The sequence below is a fragment of the Mauremys mutica genome, chromosome 1 (assembly GCF_020497125.1).
Source record: "Mauremys mutica isolate MM-2020 ecotype Southern chromosome 1, ASM2049712v1, whole genome shotgun sequence".
Lineage (NCBI taxonomy): Eukaryota > Metazoa > Chordata > Testudines > Geoemydidae > Mauremys > Mauremys mutica.
In genome coordinates, this window is record NC_059072.1 from 166,440,879 (window position 1) to 166,461,535 (window position 20,657).

At 41.2% G+C, this 20,657-nt stretch overlaps 1 protein-coding gene across 13 annotated transcripts in view; it reads right to left on the minus strand.

Moving 5' to 3' along the window:
• SENP7 (SUMO specific peptidase 7) overlaps positions 1-20,657 on the minus strand; it is an 87,766-nt gene that overhangs the window by 66,442 nt on the left and 667 nt on the right. For 5 of the 13 annotated variants that reach the window (XM_045001772.1, XM_045001770.1, XM_045001764.1 and 2 more), the window contains exons 2-4: positions 15,413-15,465; positions 14,442-14,549; positions 9,233-9,330 (exon numbers count right to left, since the gene is read on the minus strand). In XM_045001772.1, the coding sequence (XP_044857707.1) occupies positions 9,233-9,330; positions 14,442-14,549; positions 15,413-15,454 (248 nt within the window). In that variant the 5' untranslated portion in view covers positions 15,455-15,465. Of the gene's footprint in view, positions 1-3,206; positions 3,312-9,232; positions 9,331-14,441; positions 14,550-15,412; positions 15,466-15,990; positions 16,072-18,048; positions 18,152-20,522; positions 20,583-20,657 lie in introns of those variants that run through there. The other 8 variants (XM_045001773.1, XM_045001776.1, XM_045001765.1 and 5 more) reach the window with 7 other exon arrangements.

Sequence of the window (20,657 nt, forward strand, 5' to 3'; positions counted from 1 at the left end):
AAAAAGATAGACTGGAATTGGAAAAGGTACAGAATAGGGCAATAAAAATGATCAGAGGTATGGAACAGCTTCTGTACGAGAGATTAAAAAGACTGGGACTTTTCAACTTGGAAAAGAGGTGACACAGAGGGGAATATAATCGAGGTCTATAAAATCTTGGAAGGAAGGAAGTACTTCTTCACACAACGCAGTCAACCTGTGGAACTCTTTGTCAGGGGATGTCGTTAAAGCCAACACTATAACAGGGATCAAAAAAGAACAAGATAAGTTCATGGAGGATAGGTCCATCAAAGGCTATTAGCCAGGATGGTCAGGGATGCAATGCCATGCTCTGAATGTCCCTAGTCTGTTTGCCAGAAGCTGGGAATGGATGACAGGGGATGGATCCCTTGATGACTGCCTGTTCTGTTCATTCCCTCTGAAGCACCTGGCATCAGCCACTATCGGAAGACAGGATACTTAGCTAGATGGACCATTGGTCTGACCCAGTATGGCCGTTCTTATGTGCTGCATTTGCTCTGCTAGATGAGACTGAAGTCTCTTTTGCACTGAATTGGTTCTGCAGCAAGGAATGCAAAACAGAAACTTCGCTTAAGCTGCTTTAGTGATATATTTGCTATATGATTTGTCATGAATAGATGGAACAATACATTATTTTTAAATGGATAACAGTTAAGCTTGATTGTACAAAGACGTTGATCTTGAGAGGATGGTGAAATACACATCCTGATCTTAAGAGACTTGCATGGCAGAAATTGCTTCCTATGGAGACTGTATATATAAAGTGCGAAAGATGAAGACTAAAGAATTATACATACTATGGGAGGAATTGCTTTTATATAAAGAGAAACAGCTTTGTGCATGTGAGAGGTATGTGGCAGGCAGATACTATGAGGCTGAGAGAAGGTGTGAACATAAGAACCCATACCGAGTCAGACCAAAGGTCCGTCTAGCCCAGTATCCTGTCTCTTGACAGTGGCCAATGCCAGGTGCTTCAGAGGGAATGAACAAAACAGGTAATCATCAAGTGATCCCTCCCCTGTTGCCCATTCCCAGCTTCTGGCAAACAGAGGCTCAGGCCACCATCCTGCTGATATAAAAAGAGCCTATGTATTTCCTCCCCCTGCTCCAAGATATGTGCTCTATATACCAGATGAGGATGCAGATAACCGACACTGCATTCGTAAACTTTAGCAGCAAACAAGCATCCACACTAATCTTGCAGACCAGGAGCAAGGAATCAGTTCCCAGGTAAGCTTGTCAGTAACCAATTACAGGAGTTAAGTCTTTGAGATAAAGCAGTCACTACTTCATCCAATCCTGACAAATATTTCAATGAAATGCTTACAATGCCAGGCTAACAGGAAAACATTACACAACTTTTTCAAGAAACACAGGTATTTCTACAAAAAAATTTCCAAAAGAACTAAGCGGACAAGAATCAAAAGCTTGAACAATAAAAGCGCCCATCCTATGTACTCCAGAGCAAGTGCTGCTAAATGGATGCCAGTGAAGTCTCGTTTCAGGTCCTGATACCTGCCTCTGAAAGAGTTGTATCCCTCCTGTAAAAAACTATTTTTAAAAGCCTCATATATGCTTTAAGGAAAAATTAAGTTAATTGATCTGGTACACAAATAGTAAAGTGAACTTTACAGCACAGATAGTAATAATCAATTGTGCTATTTCATCACAGGATCTGAAGTGGTTTATGACAATTAATAATGAAAGAGGGGTAAGTGGTTTGAAAATGGAATTAGGAATCGAGAACTCCCTCTGTGGCCTTGGGCAAGTTGCTTGACCATATTCAGTCTTATTTTACCCATAAGTAAAATAGGAATACAATGTACTTGCTTCACTGGGGTATTGTGAAGATTACTTAGTGGTTGTGGTGCATTCTAAGTATTAAACCACAGCACTCTTATTAAATTAGTATTTTCCCCGTTTTATAGACAAATAAACTAAGGCATAGGGAGGTTAAGTGAATTAATGAAGATCACACATGTTTGCTGGGAAGAAATGCTAGGAATCTTTGTTCCATCCTGCTGCTCACATCTCTATACCAGAGTCCCTCCTGAATAACAGCAAAACCCTACAAGATACACACCTGCTTAATGATGAGTCCACATGTATAATTACATTTTGAGACCTAACAATTATCCAGTTTTTAATCCATTTAACGTGTGCCATGTTGATTGCTACTTCTATAGAACAATAAAAAAGAATCCTGTGGCACCTTATAGACTAACAGACGTTTTGCAGCATGAGCTTTCGTGGGTCTGCTTGCATCCGAAGAAGTGGGTATTCACCCACGAAAGCTCATGCTGCAAAACGTCTGTTAGTCTATAAGGTGCCACAGGATTCTTTGCTACTTCTACAGAACCAGACTAACACGGCTACCTCTCTGATACTTTATTGTTCTAGTTCTCAATCAAAATGTCATGTAATACCAAATCAAATGCCCTACATAAGTCTAATTATATTAGATGAGCCAATCTTGTAAACTCAATTTCCCATAAATCTATGGTAATTGGTATTTATAATTACCCTCCTGAATTCTTTGTTAATCAAGTCCCATATCAGCATTCCATTATTTTGTCTTGGATCAGCTTATAATTACCCAGGTCGTCCCGCTTATCCTTTTTAAACATTGGCACAGTATTAGCTTTCTTCTAGTCTTCTGGAATTTCCCCAGTGTTCCAAGACTTATTGAAAAAACAACATTAAGAGCCCTGAAAGCTCCTTGGTCAGTTTTTAAAAAAAATGGATGCAAGTTATCTGGATCTGCTCATTTAAAAATGTCTAACTTTAGTAGCTACTCTCTAACAGCCTCCTGAGTTACTACTGGAATGGAAAGCATTTCATTATCATCATCAGACAAGACTACATTTTCTGGCTTTCTTCCCAAATACAATACAGAAATATGTATTGAACACTTCTGCCTTTTCTGCATAATTACTGACAATTCTGCCATTTCCATTTAACAATGGACCTATACCATTGTTAGGATTCCTTTTGTTCCTAATATACTTTAAAAACTGCTTACTGTCCTTAACTCTGCTAGCCATAGCTTTCTCCTTGTGTTTCATTGCTTCCTTTATCAAATTTCTACATTTCTAGCTACTAGTTTATATTCATTGCTATCAATTTCCCCTTTTTTCCATTTGTTTTATGTAAAATCTGCTTTCACTTTCTGTCATGGGTTGTACCTCAAGGGCTTCCCCATGGAGTGAGGGTGGGTCTCTCTCTCATCCCAGACATCCCTCTCTGGCTGTAGATGTCACTGTAGCACAGGTTTGGAGTGAAGGATGCAGTCTCCCAGCTGTAAATCTTAGCGAGACAGCTCCCCACCTTCTGGGTTTAACCGCACTCAAAAAAAAAAAAAGGAAAAGGCAAACAAAATAATCCTGCAAACTACACAACAGTCTGGGCTCACCCTGCTGTTCCTCACAAGGAAAAAAGCAAATAGTCTATATGAAGGAGGCTGGATTCCTATCTTCTTGGGTATCTGAGAAGCCCAGACTGAGCTTCCTGGGCTCTAATGAAAAGAAAAACAAAAGTTAAGTCTGTCTCTTTACCTCTCCAGAGGATCCAAGCAGCAGAGGATTTTCAGCAGCTTTCTGGGTAAGCAGCCTCTGTTCTGTGGGGCTACTTTAGCTCCACGTCCTTCTGAGTGCCACACTCAGCTGGGCTTGGTCCTCCCTTTTAAGGGGTCATTTCTCTCCATGTGCAACAGGCCAGGTGCACCAGGTCAGGGCTAACTGAGTCCAGAGGAGCTCTTTACCCCCACCCACTCCCGACCAGGGTGGGAACCTGTCCCAAACTTTTCCTTTAAGATAGGTCTTTTTTGGTGGTTGTTTGTGTTTCTTATTCCCTTCTTTCTCAATTATGGCATTTTGGGTATTTAGTAAAATATTCTTAAACAGTTCCCAATTGACATTTACACCTTTCTATTTAAATTCTTTCTTCAGCTGATTTGGCCCATAATTGTTATCAGCTTTATGAAACTGGCCCTTTAAAGAACCAAATATATATTACTACCTTGGACTTTATTCTGTTTGCACACAACAAATGTAATTAAGTCATAAATCACTTGCATCACTAAGCAATCACCAGTTCTGCAATCAATGTCTGTCTGTCACAATGAGGTCTAATACAGAATTCCCCTGGGTTGGAGCAACTTGTTGAGTTAGGAAATTGTCTTCTATAGTTTTTAGTCCCAGGACATGTTAGTATTGCCAGCATGCCGGAGGTCTGATGTATCACTCAGGAAATAGATAACGCCATTTTTGACATGGAGTGCTAGTCCACCTCCCCTTTTGCCCACTTCATCCTTCCTAAATTCCATTTATTTTAACATTTCAATTATAAGAATCTTCCCAACAGGTTTATATACCACCAACTAGGTCAAGATTATACTCTCTTAAATACGCAACTCCTCTAATTTATTATCCAGCCTGCTAGCACTGGTGAATATGCAATTAAAGAATTTCTTATTGTATCCCTTGATTAATTTTGTTCTCAACATCTCAATTTTCTGTACAAATCTTGCCTTAAAAAAAAAAATTCTTGAAAAGCATAAATTAACTTATGAACATTTGATGCCTCACTATATTACTAATCACTCTCTTATTAGCGTGTCTGCAATGAGTTTTTGGAAAAGTATTTAACCCTATGACTATGCACCTCTACCTCAAATATCAAGTGAAAGTAATTTGTGTAATGGATTCCAAAGGTATCTATTTTCTTTAAGTTTCCCAAAGTCACAATGGCCAGTTCAAGGTCTACTACAACACTCCAATAATGTTATCTGGCATCACAGAGAGAAGAAAGTAATCCCCACTGGAATATCAAATCACAACACAAGGGTTGCAATAACTCCAGTTTTTAAGTTGGATGTGGTGGAACAGAAAAGCTTCCTTGCCTGCCAGTTGCTCCCTTATATCTAATGTTAAAGAAGGATGCATTCTGGAGCATCAAAGCCAGTGCAGACATTTATGCCTTTGGAGAAGCAGGAAAGTTAAGTCAGAATTTCTGTGAAGCATACCTCTTACCTACAACAGTTTGCAGCATTCAATACAGTAACTCCTCACTTAAAGTCGGCCCAGTTAATGTTGTTTCATTGCTGATCAATTAGAGAACATGCTCGTTTAAAGTTGTGCAATGCTCCCTTATAATGTTGTTTGGCAGCCGCCTGCTTTGTCCACTGCTTGCAGGAAGAGCAGCCCGCTGGAGCTAGCTAGTGGGGGCTTGGAACCAGGTGGAAAGGTGGATCAGCAGCAACCCAGTCAGCTCCCCTAAGTTCCCTGTGCGGCAGCCGCCCAGCAGGCTATCAATTGCCCAGCAGTTCATCTGTCCCTCCCCGCACTGCCCTATGCTGCTCCTGCCTTCTGCCTTGGAGCTGCTTCTGGGAGCCTCCTGCTTGCTGTGCAGGGGGGGGGGGTGGTAGGGAAGAGGGGTTCTAATGTCAGGGTGTCCCCCTCCCCCCACTCCTGCCCCCCATCTCCACAGAGTGGGGAGGAGGTGGGGGGAGATAGGGCTCAGGAAGGAAGGAGCTTGCTGGCAGCAGCTGCTGTCTCAACTTGCTGATCTACTTAAAAAGGCAATGTATTTAGAGTGGGGTCAGCGTACTTAAAGGGGCAACACCAGTCTCTCACTCTCACATAAAAGGTGTGTGTGTGTGTCTCTCTCTGCCATGCTGTCTCCTCTCCCTCCATTCATGCTGCCTTGTAGAGTGTGAGGCTACATTAACAACGTGTTAACCCTTGAGGGCTCAGCTGAGTGCTAGTTCATCATTTAGCAGTAAGGCATTCCCTGGGAAATATCCCACCCTCTTGTACCCTCTAACTTCACCACCTCAACCAAGCTTCACAATCATCATTGCTGTATACAGTATTAAATTGTTTGTTTAAAACTGTGTGTGAGTGTGAGTGTGATGTCTTTTGTCAGGGGGAAAAAATTTCCCTGGAACCTACCCTCTGCCCATTTACATTAATTCTTCTGGGGAAATTGGATTTTCTTAACATCGTTTCACTTAAAGTAGCATTTTTCAGGAACATAACTACAACATTAAGTGAGTAGTTATTATACATAAATGCAGGGCTAACTGATCACCAAAGAAATCTTTGTGGTCACTTACACATTGAGTAAAAGGTGCAGAATCACCTGACATACTTTGGCATTAAGCATTTCCTTAAACTATAGCTGCTTCTTCAAAAGTTTGCACTTCTAGAACGTTTTCCTTCCAAGAAACTACTTCATAAATGAGTTTATTCTAAATACCAACCATGAGATAGAGAATTATCCTAATTCTGCAATCCGCAAACTAGAAATAACTGGAATTATCTAATTGTTTAAATTATGTAGATTTAATTGCACCATGAAATCAAAATACTTAATTTCTGTCACCAACACTGAATCTAAGAATTCTTAACATTTAGCTTTGTTAAATACTCTTATTCCTTCCGCATGTGATTTCTCAAACATGTTCTTTAACATACATAGCTATCCAGTTGCTACAGAGCAAATGTTTTCTATGCAATTCACTACTAACCTCTGAGGAAAACCAAAACATACCAATGACAAAAAAGGTTATCAGTATAAAGATTCTGTAAATCACACCACCTCACACATTCACTCACTTAAGAGGTCTGAGAACATGCTTGTATCTAACTTCTCAGTACTGCTAATCATGTTGGTTGGCTTTGTTTTCCTTTGACAGCTGACAAAAACAACTTATTTATGATCTGTCAGAGATCCCACAATGATGTATATATTTGAAAGGTGACCTGGAAACCAATTTGGGGGGAAAAAAAGCCACAAGAGCAGCAGGTGCTGAAATAATAATCTGTACTTAAAGAGTAACAGTCTTCATCTAAGGACATCAAAGAATTTAATTGGCACAGATTCACAGATAATAAAGCCACAAAGAACCACTGTGATCATCTAATCTAACCTCCTGCATAACACAGGCCAAAGAATGTCCTGACTTAGGCCACACTTACCAGGGATCTATGCTGCTGCGATCGATGCAGCGGGGATCGATTTAGCAGGTCCAGTGAAGACCAGCTAAATCAACTGCAGAGCGCTCTTCAGTTCACTCCAGTACTCCACCGGAACAAGAAGAGTAAGGCAAGTGGATGGGGGAGAGTCTCCCATTGACACAGCGCGGTGGTGACAGCAGAGCAAGTCAGCCTAAGCTACATTGACTCCAGCTATGTTATTCACGTAACTGGAGTGTAACTTAGGTCAACTTACCCCCATAGTGTAGACAAGGCCTCAATTACCTGTTAGATTTGTATTCCTAGTTTGATGTTGCCATCCAACTTTGTGAGAAATCTTATAACAAAGTAAAGCTTGTAATTAGGACTGTTAAGTAATTAAAAAAATTAATTGCAATTAACTGCGCTGTTAAACAGTAATAGAATACCATTTATTTAAATATTGTTGGATGTCTTCTACTTTTTCAAATAAATTGATTTAATTACAACACAGAATATGTGTACAGTGCTCACTTTATATGTGTTTATTACAAATACAGTATTTGCACTGTAAAAAAGAAATAGTATTTTTCAATTCACGTAATACAAGTACTGTAGTGCAGTCTCTTTATCATGAAAGTTAAACTTACAAATGTAGAATTATGAATAAAAACACAACAGCATTCAAAAACAAAACAACATAAAACTTTAGAGCCTACAAGTCCACTCAGTCCTACTTCAGCCAATCACTCAGACAAACAAGTTTGGTTACAATTTGCAGGAGATAATGCTGCCCACTTCTTGTTTACAATGTCGCCTGAAAGTGAGAACAGGCATTCGCATGACACTGTTGTAGCCAGCATCGCAAGATATTTACATGCCAGATGTGCTAAAGATTCATATGACCCTTCATGCTTCAACCACCATTCCACAGGACATGCGTCCATGCTGATGATGGGTTCTGCTCGATAACGATCCAAAGCAGAGCGGACCGACGCATGTTCATTTTCATCATCTGAGTCAGATGCCACCAGCAGAAGGTTGATTTTTTTTTTTTTGGTGGCTCAGGTTCTATAGTTTCTGCATCCAAGTGTTGCTCTTTTAAGATTTCTGAAAGCATGCTCCACACCTCAGCCCTCTCAGATTTTGGATGGCACTTCAGATTCTTAAACCTTGGGTCGAGTATTACAGCTATCTTTAGAAATCTAACATTAGTACTTTCTTTGTGCTTTGTCAAAACTGCTGTGAAAGTGTTCTGAAAACGAACATGTGCTGGTTCATCATCCGAGACTGATATAACATGAAATGTATGGCAGAACACAGGTAAAACAGAACAGGAGACATACAATTCTCCCCAAGGAGTTCAGTCACAAATTTAATTAATGCATTTTTTTTTTTTTAAAACGAGTATCATCAACATGAAAGCATGTCCCCTGGAATAGAGGCCGAAGCATGAAGAAGCATATGAATGTTTAGCATATCTGGTACGTAAGTATCTTGCAACGCCGGCTACAGCAGTGCCATTTGAATGTCTGTTCTCACTTTCAGGTGAAATTATTAATAAGAAGCAGGCAGCAGTATGTCCCGTAAATGTAAACAAACTTGTTTGTCTTAGCGATTGGCTGAACAAGAAGTAGGACTGAGTGCACTTGTAGGCTCTGAAGTTTTACACTGTTTTGCTTTTGAGTGCAGTTATGTAACAAAAAAAAAAATCTACATTTATAAGTTGCACTTTCACAATAGAGAGATTGCACTACAGTACTTGTAGGAGGTGAACTGAAAAATACTATTTCTTTTATCATTTTTACAGTGCAAATATTTGTAATAAAAATATAAAGTGAACACTGTACACTTTGTATTGTGTTGTAATTGAAATCAATATATTTGAAAATTTAGAAAAACATCAAAAAATATTTAATAAATGTCAGTTGGTATTCTATTGTTTAACAGTGTGATTAATTATGATTTTTTAAAATTGTGATTCATTTTTAATCGTGTGAGTTAACTACAAGTAATCGTCAGCCCTACTTATAATCTATTTATGAATTTATAATACCATACGATTACTACATAAACACATCCCTAGCCATTAATCTCAATATGGGCTTTCTAAACAGTTATGAAAGTAGCATTTGTATTCCCCTAATAATTGTGTAGAAAATAAGGATATCTGCGTTCAAGAAAGGTTTGTAACACTCAGAATAGGTAAAACACTATAATGTAAAATGAGCTAGTTTTGATGTGAGACATCTTACCCAATTGTTGGTCCTTCGCCAGTGAAGCTGGGTCTGTCAAAGTCCCTTTGTCTTTTCCACTGTGGATAAGGCGCTTGATTTCTTGCCCTTAATTTCCACTGCAATTTAAATAAAAGGTCTAATAATGAAGAAGTTTTAAAAATGAAATGACGGTTAATGTATGGGGAAGAGGTAAGGATAGGTGGAAGAGTGATGAGAAGGACAGAGCTTGAAAGAACATAACTGCTTACGTAGTATAAAAGGCCAGCAGCAAAGAAAACCAGACATTCAGTTAAAAGAATATAAAGTATTGAAACCACTATGATTTCCAGCATTTGTATGAATAGCACCAACCAGGTGTCAAATCTGCCCTTTCCCTAAGAAATTTGACTGTTTGTGCAGGACAACCGCATTATTAACTTTTACTTAAGAAAAGAGCACATGTGCTTTTGCAGTGGGTTTGTTCAATATCAATCATGAGCCAGTAAGATATCTGCCTGGCTTAATTCCCTTAACAAGTGACTTAATTTGATATATGTCAGTGATACTCAGACTGTGGCTCTCAAGCTGCAAGTGGCTCTTTAATGTGTCTCCTGCTGCTCTTTGCAGCACATGGTATTAAAACACTGTGTGATTTAATTATTAACCAGTCTAAGTTATTAACCAATCAGGATGCTTTTTACTACGCAATTAACCAATTAAGTTATCAACTTTCACCAAGTTATTAACTTATTTGCTCTGAGAATAATATATATAAAAACTAAAAGTTTCCCTGTCATTCATACTACTGTGGCTCTTTTGGATAATGCTGATCACTAAATTAGCTCCTGAACCACTGAAGTCTGAGTATCACTAATCTAAGTGAATCAACCAAATCTTCACTAAGATCTGAATGCTCTGTAATGTTAAAAACTATAGCTGTTAGACGGCCTCCATGATGGGTGGCATGGCAGAACCCTGTTTCACAACACAATGGTGAGACACAATTGTTACTAATGTCCTAAACCGTCAGTTCCTTTTTGACCAGTAATTAGTAACAAGAAACTATAGAAACACAATGAGTTCTCCAAAGCCAGAGACAGTCTTTATGTCCTTCCTGTCCCCTCCATTTTCGGGAGAGCTGAAGATATAAAGGAGCATATATCAGCTTTCAGAGAGAGAGAGAGAGAGAGAGAGAGAGAGAGAGAGAGAGAGACCGACCAGAACATATAATTTGATGCCAATGGATCAGCACGGTTGAAAGCACACAAGCAAACGGCCTCACTCACTTCTGCAGTAGAAGACTTTGATGGGGACACAAAGGGAAATCTGAAGATTTCACACACACACACGAATCAACTCAGTTTGGGTTGTGCCTCAAAGAAAGTATCCATCCCCACTCCAAAATCTTGAGGGCTTTCCTTATGCATAGTGGTGTGGATCATGTTGGATTGCCCCCAAAACTGTGAAAGGCTGGTGGCAAAAAACTGTTCTGCAGGCCCACCCAAAAATAGTAAGGCTGGGTCTGCCAACTACAGCAGATAACTCTGTCTCTACCACCATCAGGGAACAATGGGACATTATTTGTTGCCAGTGTAGTACAGATCTGTCTAATGGAATTCCACTGAAAGCTTCAAGGATGATCTCTCTCAAGGATGATATCTAATAAGGAAGAAAACTAGCAGGCAACACTAGGAAGTACATCTCCAAGATGGACATTGGCTCCTACATGCAGATGAAACATAAATCTGTTTAATCATGAGAGCTGAATTTAAAAAAAAGAAGAAACAACAAGCAAAAAAAACCTGAGAGATCAGAAGGGGCCAAACACAAATAAAGGACTTAAAACACAGAGCCCTCAGTAAATAAGTAGCAGGTAAGAAATGAGGCTGGTGGAAATGGATGCTGTAATAGCAGGAAGCCAAACTTTAATTATTTTAAAGGACACTCGGTCCAAGCAATTAATTTTGTTAAAGTGTAGGGAACTGATCTGCCAATCTCCCTAGCAGGAAGAGAGGTGATGTTGGCTACCACAGCTGACATGCTTCTGACTTAAGTCTTAACATAACTTAAGGTTCAATTCAGTTGATGACTAGTAATGCAAAATATGGTAGTCATGCAGCAGAGACTATGAATTAGTGTGCTTTAGCATGATCCAGTGGCTGGAGCACTAGACCGAAGGTCAAGAGACTTGAGTTCTATTCCCAGCTCCCGCACTGTGACCTGCCGTGTGATCTTAGACAACCCATTTTACAAATGCACCTCCATTTCTATCTGTAGAATGGGTTGATATTTACACAGCTTTGTAAAACATTTTGAAGTAATCTTGTGCATTGCACTCCCTTAAGGTTAAACAGTGTTATTATTAAAGGGAGCAAACACCCAAGTGACTGCAAGGCCCAGAATGAAGCTCTCAGATGTATAGGCTGAAAGGAGCATAGGGAAGCTGCAGAAAGCTAAGAGCTGTCCAGATTAGAAGCTGAGGTGTTTCTTAAAGGTGGAGCTAGATGGACATCAAGAAGGAGATAATCCAACACTCAAATTGCAATGACAGAGCAAGTCTTGCTACAGTTACTTTCCACAATAACTGTGAGGGTATTGGGAAGTGGAGCCGTGAGAGAGGGAGGTAGCTGGAGAATCACATGCCTTATTCCTAGCTTCTGAGCAGTGTTGAAGCTCCCCAGAGAAAAGTACTGAATGATGTTATGCACAGGGTAACAAGGATGTCAAAACCTAGGAGCAAGTAAATGCAGAGGTTATGCCAACAGCAACAGAGCTGAAGATAATGGGGATCCAGAAGCCATAAATACATACAAGAACAACAAACTGACAGAGCAGTGATGTTTAAAAATTAGTCCATAAGTGTATACATCTCTACCCCGATATAACACGACCCGATATAACACGAATTCTGATATAATGTGGTAAAGCAGCGCTCGGGGCAGGGCGGGCTGTGCGCTCTGGCAGATCAAAGCAAGTTCGATATAACACGGTTTCACCTATAACGCAGTAAGAATTTTTGGCTCCCGAGGACAGTGTTCTATTGGGGTAGAGGTGTATATACTGCAACCTCAGACTCAGTAGCACTCAAAATTACATAGTAAGTACAGAGCTCAAGGAGCCAAGGACGCTGATAAGAGTGTACCACAGAGTAACAAGGCAGTTTACTAGTGAAAAGCCTGTTGCTTCCGAGCACTCTGATCCCAGTTACACACAGGAACACAGATGAAGATCCTCTCCTCCCTCTTTCAAGATTTATTTTTAACTGCTACATAGATAAACATGTTAGCAATTAGAAGAAGGTTAGGTTTAGTACATTCAGCAAGTGGGGAATACTAAACCTCTTCATAGACAGATCCTTCCTGAACATACTCTTCTGACATGAAGCTTATAAAAAGCCAAGCAGCTGATTCTATAAGATTGTAGGTCACTTGAAGATAATCTGTATTTTGCACCAAACCAAACCCCCCCACCCCCGCCCCAGATTTAGCATACTTTGTTAGGAAATAGACAGTCACCACCTGATCACCTAAACTGTATGTTCCCTTGTGCCTTCCCCTCCATCTGTGTTGTCTTTAAGAGTGGAAAGAGCAGTTTTTTACAAGCACCTAATGGATTCAGGAGCAGTGACTTTCAATGGGACTTGTGCTCAAAAGTCCTTTATGTTCTTTTGAAAGCTTCAGCCTAAGCTCTTTGGGGCAGAGCCTATGCCATCATTTCTGTTTGCACAGCAGCTAGCATACTGTGGGCATGATCAGAAATGACGTTTCAGTGCTGAGTTAAAATACTACTTAATAGCACCACAACACACTCCTGACATCAAGCATCTTTATATCTCATTTAATGAATTTTGAAAGTAAATTACTTGGTAATTATTTGTTTCTACAAATGACGGAGAAGATTAAGACAGTCTTTAATAAGGAATCTTTTCAGCAAAAGAAGACTGTCTAGGCATGCATGAGTCTTAATATCAAAATTACAATGTTGCCAACTCTCACAATTTTATCTTAAGGCTCACACTATTTCATGTTTTTCTTTACGTCCCATCTCTGGGATTCCAGAATCTCAGTTTTCTTTTTTTTTTTAAAGTAAGTTTCTAATCCACATGGTTGCAGAGAAAAGCTTCACAACATGACATCAGTTTAACTCAGTGGTTCCCAAACTGGGGTTCGTGAACCCCTGGAGGTTTGCAAAATGTTACAGGGGGTTGTTGGGAAAAAATTCCCTAATGACGGACAGAGCTGTCCCTAGGGACTCTGGGCAGCACTGGGCCAGCAGCCCGGAGCCCCTGGACTTTTAAGAGCTAAGCAGATCAAAGCAACCATATCTATTACACCGAGGAGATTTAAACTTCAAGACTCCTTAGAAGAAATGAAAAGGGAGGTGGATATTTTTTGCTGTTTTTAAAATTAAATAGGCAGCTAGTATTGTTTTTTAAATTATTATGAAGAACAAGTTTAAGCTTTGTTGTAACGTGCGTTGTTTGCTTAGACTGCTTGAGACCCGAATGCTTGTGTATGAGGAACTCTTTGAGTTGACTTCTTAAATACCTTCATGCTGTTTCACATCTGATACTCCTGGATGAAACATAGGAGCCTTGTCTTATAACAGGTTTATTCAAAAAGATACAAGCTACAAAAGTGAGATCTTAGAAAAGTGTTACAATTTTCATAATGTAATAAAAATACTGTAATGATACATAATAATTAATAATAAATAGTGTGTAATAAGCATGTCATAAAAACAAATTTTATATTTCCAAGATCGATGCTTTTATAATTTATGCTCAGGTAAAGGAGAAAATCCCTGGAAATATTCATTTTTAGGAGGGGGTTCACGAGACTTGACATTTTTAATGAAAGGGGTTCACAGGTTGTGAAAGTTTGGGAACCTCTGGTTTAACCTGAAAACTCAGAAACCAGAAGACAAAATGAACCCCAAATATATATTTTTAAAAAAAAATATTTTTAAGATAATCTCAGGGGGAGGGGGGGTTGTTTCAAGCCAGGCTCATGAGTTTTGAACATGTGGGGCTGGCAATATTGCAATCAGGTCCTCATACTGCAACCTGAGCCTCTGTCTCGTTAATGACAGCCCCGCCCCACTCACCACTCCTGCAGCTGAGACCTTGTTTTGATAGATGGAAAACAGTGCTCAATTTCAGAACAAACAAGAAATGTATAATGTGTTCCTAACACGTTTCATTTTGAAAAGTTTCAAATAAAACAGATTTTAAGTAGCTTCTACTTACCTCTTGTAAAGGGCAGTCCCATTGGTGGGAGTCTGTGAGCCTTGACAAAGGGGACTGAATATGGACATCCTCTGACTTTGTGTTTGGTTTCTTCTTTGGTATGCGAAACTGGAAGTAGAGAATGTTAGTTTTACATTAATTATCAGTTAAAATTAAATGATTCAGCTCTCCCCTAGCACTGTGAAATCATGTATTTTCACCCTTCTCACCCCTTAGGCCAAGTTAAGAACATGGAAAAAGAGAAATACCGACTGTAACTTGAATCTGAAGGTAGTATTTATGGTTCCCTATTCCTGGTTTGTCTTTCCTATCACACTAGAAAATTAATGTTAAATCTTAATAGACTAGGCAGGGGGAAGTGGAGACAAAAACAAACAAACAAAAAATCCTGAGTTAAATTCATTAATTACTCCGTGCATATGCCTTCAGGATAAAAATAGATCCACCCTCCACTTGTAACTTTCTCTTCTTTTCTGATTCACTTACATCCAATTCTAATCTTAGCATGCCAGTTTCATGGAAAGATAAAGAGAAAACAGAAAGAATACAACTTTCAAAGAAATCAACCTACATTTTCTCAAAAGAAGAAGTTTTTAAAATCCCCTCTCAAGAACAATAAAACCCCAAAACAATACTTCTGAATTGACAACCAACATCTACATATCATAAAGGACCATTGGCTGGAAACCACTGCCACAGGGAGCTGAGGGGCTCCATGCCTGCAGACACTCCAAGTAAACAAAACGAAAATGTATTAGATATTCAATTCAATGATTCCATGGAGTTTAAAATCATCAAATTTTGGTGTAGACCAGTTTATAAGCCGACCCCCACTCTTTGATGCATCACTTTTTTACCAAAAATATTTGGCTTATGAACAAGTATATACAGTATATTTGCAATTTCTGGAATTTTTGCAAGTACATAATGCCAGGGCTGCAGAATTTTCTTATAAACAATACAAAACTTACTTTCACATGACTTGATGCAGAAGTTTTTCCATTTCCTTCCATAACTGTCGCTACTGTAAACAGATACAAAATCAACTTAGTAATTTGTACTTTACTTGTTCAGAGTTTATAAACATTAACCAATTAATTCTTTCAACACCCTTCGGACAGATGGAGGTAAGCATTCCTAGGACTTAAAATAACCTACTTGCCTCTAATGAGTTTAAAACTTTCCCTGCCCACTAGGTGGGGGAAAGTCAATTATATTAACTTCTCCAGAACCTGAGATTTCATTAAATACAAGTTTCTAGTCTTTAGAATTGCTAAATGTAAATTTATTCAGTGCAGTTTTCCTAAGTGCTCACCACTGCTGCAGCTTAGAGCCTTCTCAAGTTCAAAGACTTATTTTGATAGCTGCTATTCTGCAGCTCTGAAACTGATCAAAGTCAGGTGTATCATTCTGCTGTTGCATGCAATTGCTTTGAGCAACAGAAGAAACAGGCACTGCACTTAATCATTGCAGACACCTATATGCTGAAAGAAGCTCTGGGAGGACTAACAGAGAGAAAGCTCTTTCTCCTTTCTAGACACCTACTAACCAAGGCAGATACGAGACAGAGCACCACTCAGGCAGGGTTCAAGGACTGTGCCCAAGCAGGAATTCTAGCAGCTCGTTGGGAACTGGAGTTCTCACCAGCATTTGGGCCCAGACAGCAAGGCATCTCCTGTTATGAAATCTCCTCCTCTGGCTACAAGGTATATAAGCCTTTGAGTCCTGATTAACCCTATTTTACTGACTGTGAAAATGAGGCACAGAAAGCAACCTACCCCAGACTATGAGGGAGTTGAGTGACAGAACTAAGATTGTAACTCAAGAATTTCTGCCAGAAAGAACTTCTACAAAACTCTTCCTCATAGGGAAGAATATAGCTTGAGACCTCACTGAACTCAGTGGGAAATTATTCTTTTATACATATTCTACACATCTCCTGTATGACACCTTAATGACTTATATCCAGCATGAAGCCTCCCCACCAAAAAATTCTCCTCATCTAACCGGCTTTTTTTTTATGTGAGTTTGTCTGGCAAATGGCAGTTCTAATTGATGGGGAAACTACTCTGCTCACTAGAACTATAATATGAATTCCTCTCTATGAGAAGTGAGTTTATTTAAGACCCAGTTCTACTTAATAAATTAATTGCACTATAAGTCTATTGAGACCTTTCATATTCCATCTTTCCGTCTTTTAGAAGGGTATTACAATCTAAGAATTTTCTAATTGATTGTTGTTATTGTTGCTCATGTTTTCCTTGCGAGGACAATGTGGCCTAGTAGACTAAAAATAAAAATAGTAGCTCCACAACTTTAATGCCCACTCTGATATCTACTGTTTGGTCTTAGAAAAAGTCACTTAATCTGTATACCTCAGTTGCACCAGATACAAAATGGGAGGGACTGCAAAGATTAGTGCATCTAAAACTCTTGGGGGGATGTAAAGTATTATAGAGGCAATATGTGAAACAGACTTTTATGTTTTTAAAGGGTATTGAGTTCCTCACTAATAGAAGTATTTTTGCTTAATTTATTGAGCTGCTGCACAAATTGAAGAATTAGACCATGAACATATTGGGAAAACTCATGCCTAAAGTCCCAGAACAGCAAGATTCTTAAAGTTAAGTATGTATCTAAGTATGTGAATACTCCCATCGGGCCTACACAGGCTTAAAGTTAGGCACAGGCTTATGTACCTTGCTGAAATGGGAACTAATAGAGGAGCACTACTTTGTAGTTGAGGCACTGCACTGAAACTCTAATTCTCACCCAGACTCACTGCAAGACTTTGTCTACACACAAACTTGCACCAATTTAGGTGCTTTTAAACTTAGATAAACCACATTCTCATTTCAGTTTAAGAGTGGCTTCTGCTAATTCAGCTTGTCAATAAGGAATCTAACCTAATCTACACTGATATTACATACACAAAAATGATGTTAAAAGAACATTATTAAAGTTGCAAAGTTAAGCATTCAAAAGTTAAGAAATGTCCTTTTATGCATATTCTTTATGATACAGTCTTTAATTACATGATTTCCACAGGATACCTGACTCAGTGCACAAAACTGATGGCCCTCTATTCAATATTTTGTTTTCTCCTCACTATTCAATGTGGCCAGCCCATGCCTTATTTACTGCTCACATTCAGATCCTGCTCTGAAGATAGAATTATTAATTTTCTCATGGGCTTTTCTATAGAAGTCACAACAACAGCATCTGAGTGCTTCACAAACCTTATTTTCACAACACCCCTGTTTGATGGAGCAGTATTATCCCCATTCCATAGATGGGGAACAGAGGCACTGAGAGATTAAGGTAAAAAATATCCATTAATTATAGGTGCCGAATCAGGCTATGTCTTCACTAGAAGACAGCTATAGTGCTTCAGCGTATACTCTCACTAGAGTGACAGGAGGAGTTCTCCCGTCATTGTAGTTAATCCAACTCCCCAAGAGGCAGTAGCAAGGTTGGCAGAACAATTCTATCGACCTAGTGCTGTCTACACCAATGGCTAAGTTGACTTGGCTAAGTTGCTCAGCAGCATGAATTTTTCACACCCCTGAGGAATGTAGCTGGGTCAACCTAACTTTTTAGTACCTACCTGGCCTTAGAGAGACAAATTTTCAGAGTACTTTGCAATATAACACTTTGTATGTTCAAAATACTGTTTCCATTGACTTCAGCTGCAGCTGTGACTGCTCAGCACTCCTGCAAATCAGACCCCAGTCTCAAGTCGGGCACCCAAAAAAAGATGAACACACATATACTGAGATAAAGTACTCCTGAGGGAATTCTGCACCAATGCACATGCACAGAGTTTATGTCCCCTGCAGATTTCTTTGCTCCCTCCTCTTTGCTATCCCCACAACACCCAGACACCCCACTGCTGAGTCCTAACCACCTTCACCTGGACTCCCCTGTAGAGTCCCATTACCCTTGTATCCAGATCCCCCCTGCACCCCGATCCGCCACTGAGCCACCCACACCCAGACTGTCCCACACAGAACCCTCACAACCCACACCTGGATCCCCCTACACTAAGCCTCTCCACACTTGGATCCTGCCTTGCTGAGCCTGCCTGCTCAGACCTGGTGCACCTGGCACAGAGGGGAAGGGCACTGGGGTGTTTCTGAGGCGGACCCAGTCCTTGCGCTATGTCAGGGTTGTGTGCAGCCTCACCGCTGAGTCCATGTCCTCCCACAATCTCCCACCTCTATACAGCCAGTGGCCTGTGCTCCCCTGTGCCACGCTGGAGCCTCCACATTTATTTGACAAATAAAACGTGTGGTATTTTGCACAATTTTAAAATATTGTGCACAGAATCTTTAATTTTTTGGTGCAGAATGCCCTCAGGAATACTTGTGAAATGTTTGGTTTCAGTGACTTTCCCAGAATCACATAAGGACTCTTAGGCAGAGCCAGGGATAGAATTCAGTTTCCCAAGGCAGCATTGAACTGTCTTAACCATTAAATCATTGTGACCCAGGGACCTCCTGGTGCCAACTGTCTGAGGGCATAGGGGTACACAAAGATCCGGTATCTTCATACTAGTTTGTCAATGTGCGTCACAGAAGGTCTCTACTAACAGCCTGTGTCACACTGGTCGTCACAATCCTTGCAAAATGTATGTATGGATAATATGTAAGGAGTTATGTATATATACTGAAAATTATGTTCTTGAGAATTGTGACTTGTCACGAGGTAACAAACAAGGTTCTTTCAGGCAAATGATGTTTATCTGACCGGCTATATATAAATTGAGTATTGTATGATTCACAAAGGATGCCTATTTACACTCTGAGCCCAGTGCTAAGAAAGGAACTATAAAATCGTCAAAAGAGGGGATTTCCAGTCAGAAACAAACCTAGGCAATTTCATTTTCCAGTCCTCAAAGTTTGTAGTCCCAGTGAAAGTCTCTTTGTCCTGCCAACCCAGTTCCCTTTCCTATCTGATACGTCTCTCTCCTTCCCACCTGGCCTTGATTTACCCCCCATTTTCTCCCACCCCACTGTCTCCCAGTCCTAGTCTCCCTCCTCAGGCTCTTGGTCCAGTTTCATTGCTACCCCTGACCCAGTCTCTTTGCCCAGCCACTTACGTTGACCAGACAGCAAATGTGAAAAATCAGGGCGGGGGGTGTAATAGGAGCCTATATAAGAAAAGGACCCAAAAATCAGGACACCTGGTCACCCTACAGCCTCTCCAAGTTCTTCCCCCATACCCTGGTTCCTTGTCAGATCTGTCTGACCTTCCTTTCCCCGCTACCCCCCACTGGCTCCCCAATCCCATCTGTGAAGTGGGAATAATAAAACTTCTTCCTCTCACAGTGATGTCACAAGGATTAATGCACACATTTGCGAGGCACCCATGGGGGGGGGAGGGGACGGTAGCTCAGCATCACAGAAAGACTTAGCAGAGTTGCCAGCTTTCACCATATATTGAGCCCTTGCTCCCGGATTCATGAGAGTCTGGCTCTTATACCAGTATAACCATGTCCCTTAGAGGTGTGAGCTGGTGTTTAACTAGCACACCTCTACTAGCACCACCCTCACCCGGGCGGACGCGGTTCTCCCGGTGTTAAAGCACCTGACACCGGGCCAGCTCATCCCCCAGCACGTTTATAGCGTGTCACTGCGACCACGCTGGGCGGGTCGCGTCCCTGGCCCCACAGCACTGGGGTAGCTGATGCATCTCAGCTGGGGCCTGCAGACAAGGCTTTCGCTTTGCTGCTAAGAAGTAAACGCCTAACCCCCCCGATACAGAAAAGCCCGTGCCCGGGGGGGGGGGCCTCCAGCCCAGCCCCCGGGACCCCGCCCCCCACGGTGCGCTTTAAACCCGCCATGGGCAAGACAACCCGGGGCGGTCGCGGCGGACAGGGAGGGGCTCACAGGGCTCTCACCCCCCGGCCCTGCCGCCCCCCTCCAGGGACCGCGTCTCTGCCCCAAAGCCGGGGGGGGGATCGGCCCTGGAATGGCGCCAGGGTCCCCGGGGGGAGGCTGGGCTGGAGGGAGCAGGGGGCTAATGACCCGTGGCCTGGCCCCGCGCTGCCCCCCGCGGTTAGGGGTCCCCCCAGCTCACCCGGCCGGGCCGCGCCGCCTCCCAGCTCCGCTCGCCGCCGCCGCAGCTCCCCGCGGGTCCCCTCCGCCGGCGCCTGCGCAGCCTCCCCGGCTACTTCCGGGCCGGGGCCCGGGCCTGTCACCGCCCCCACCCAGT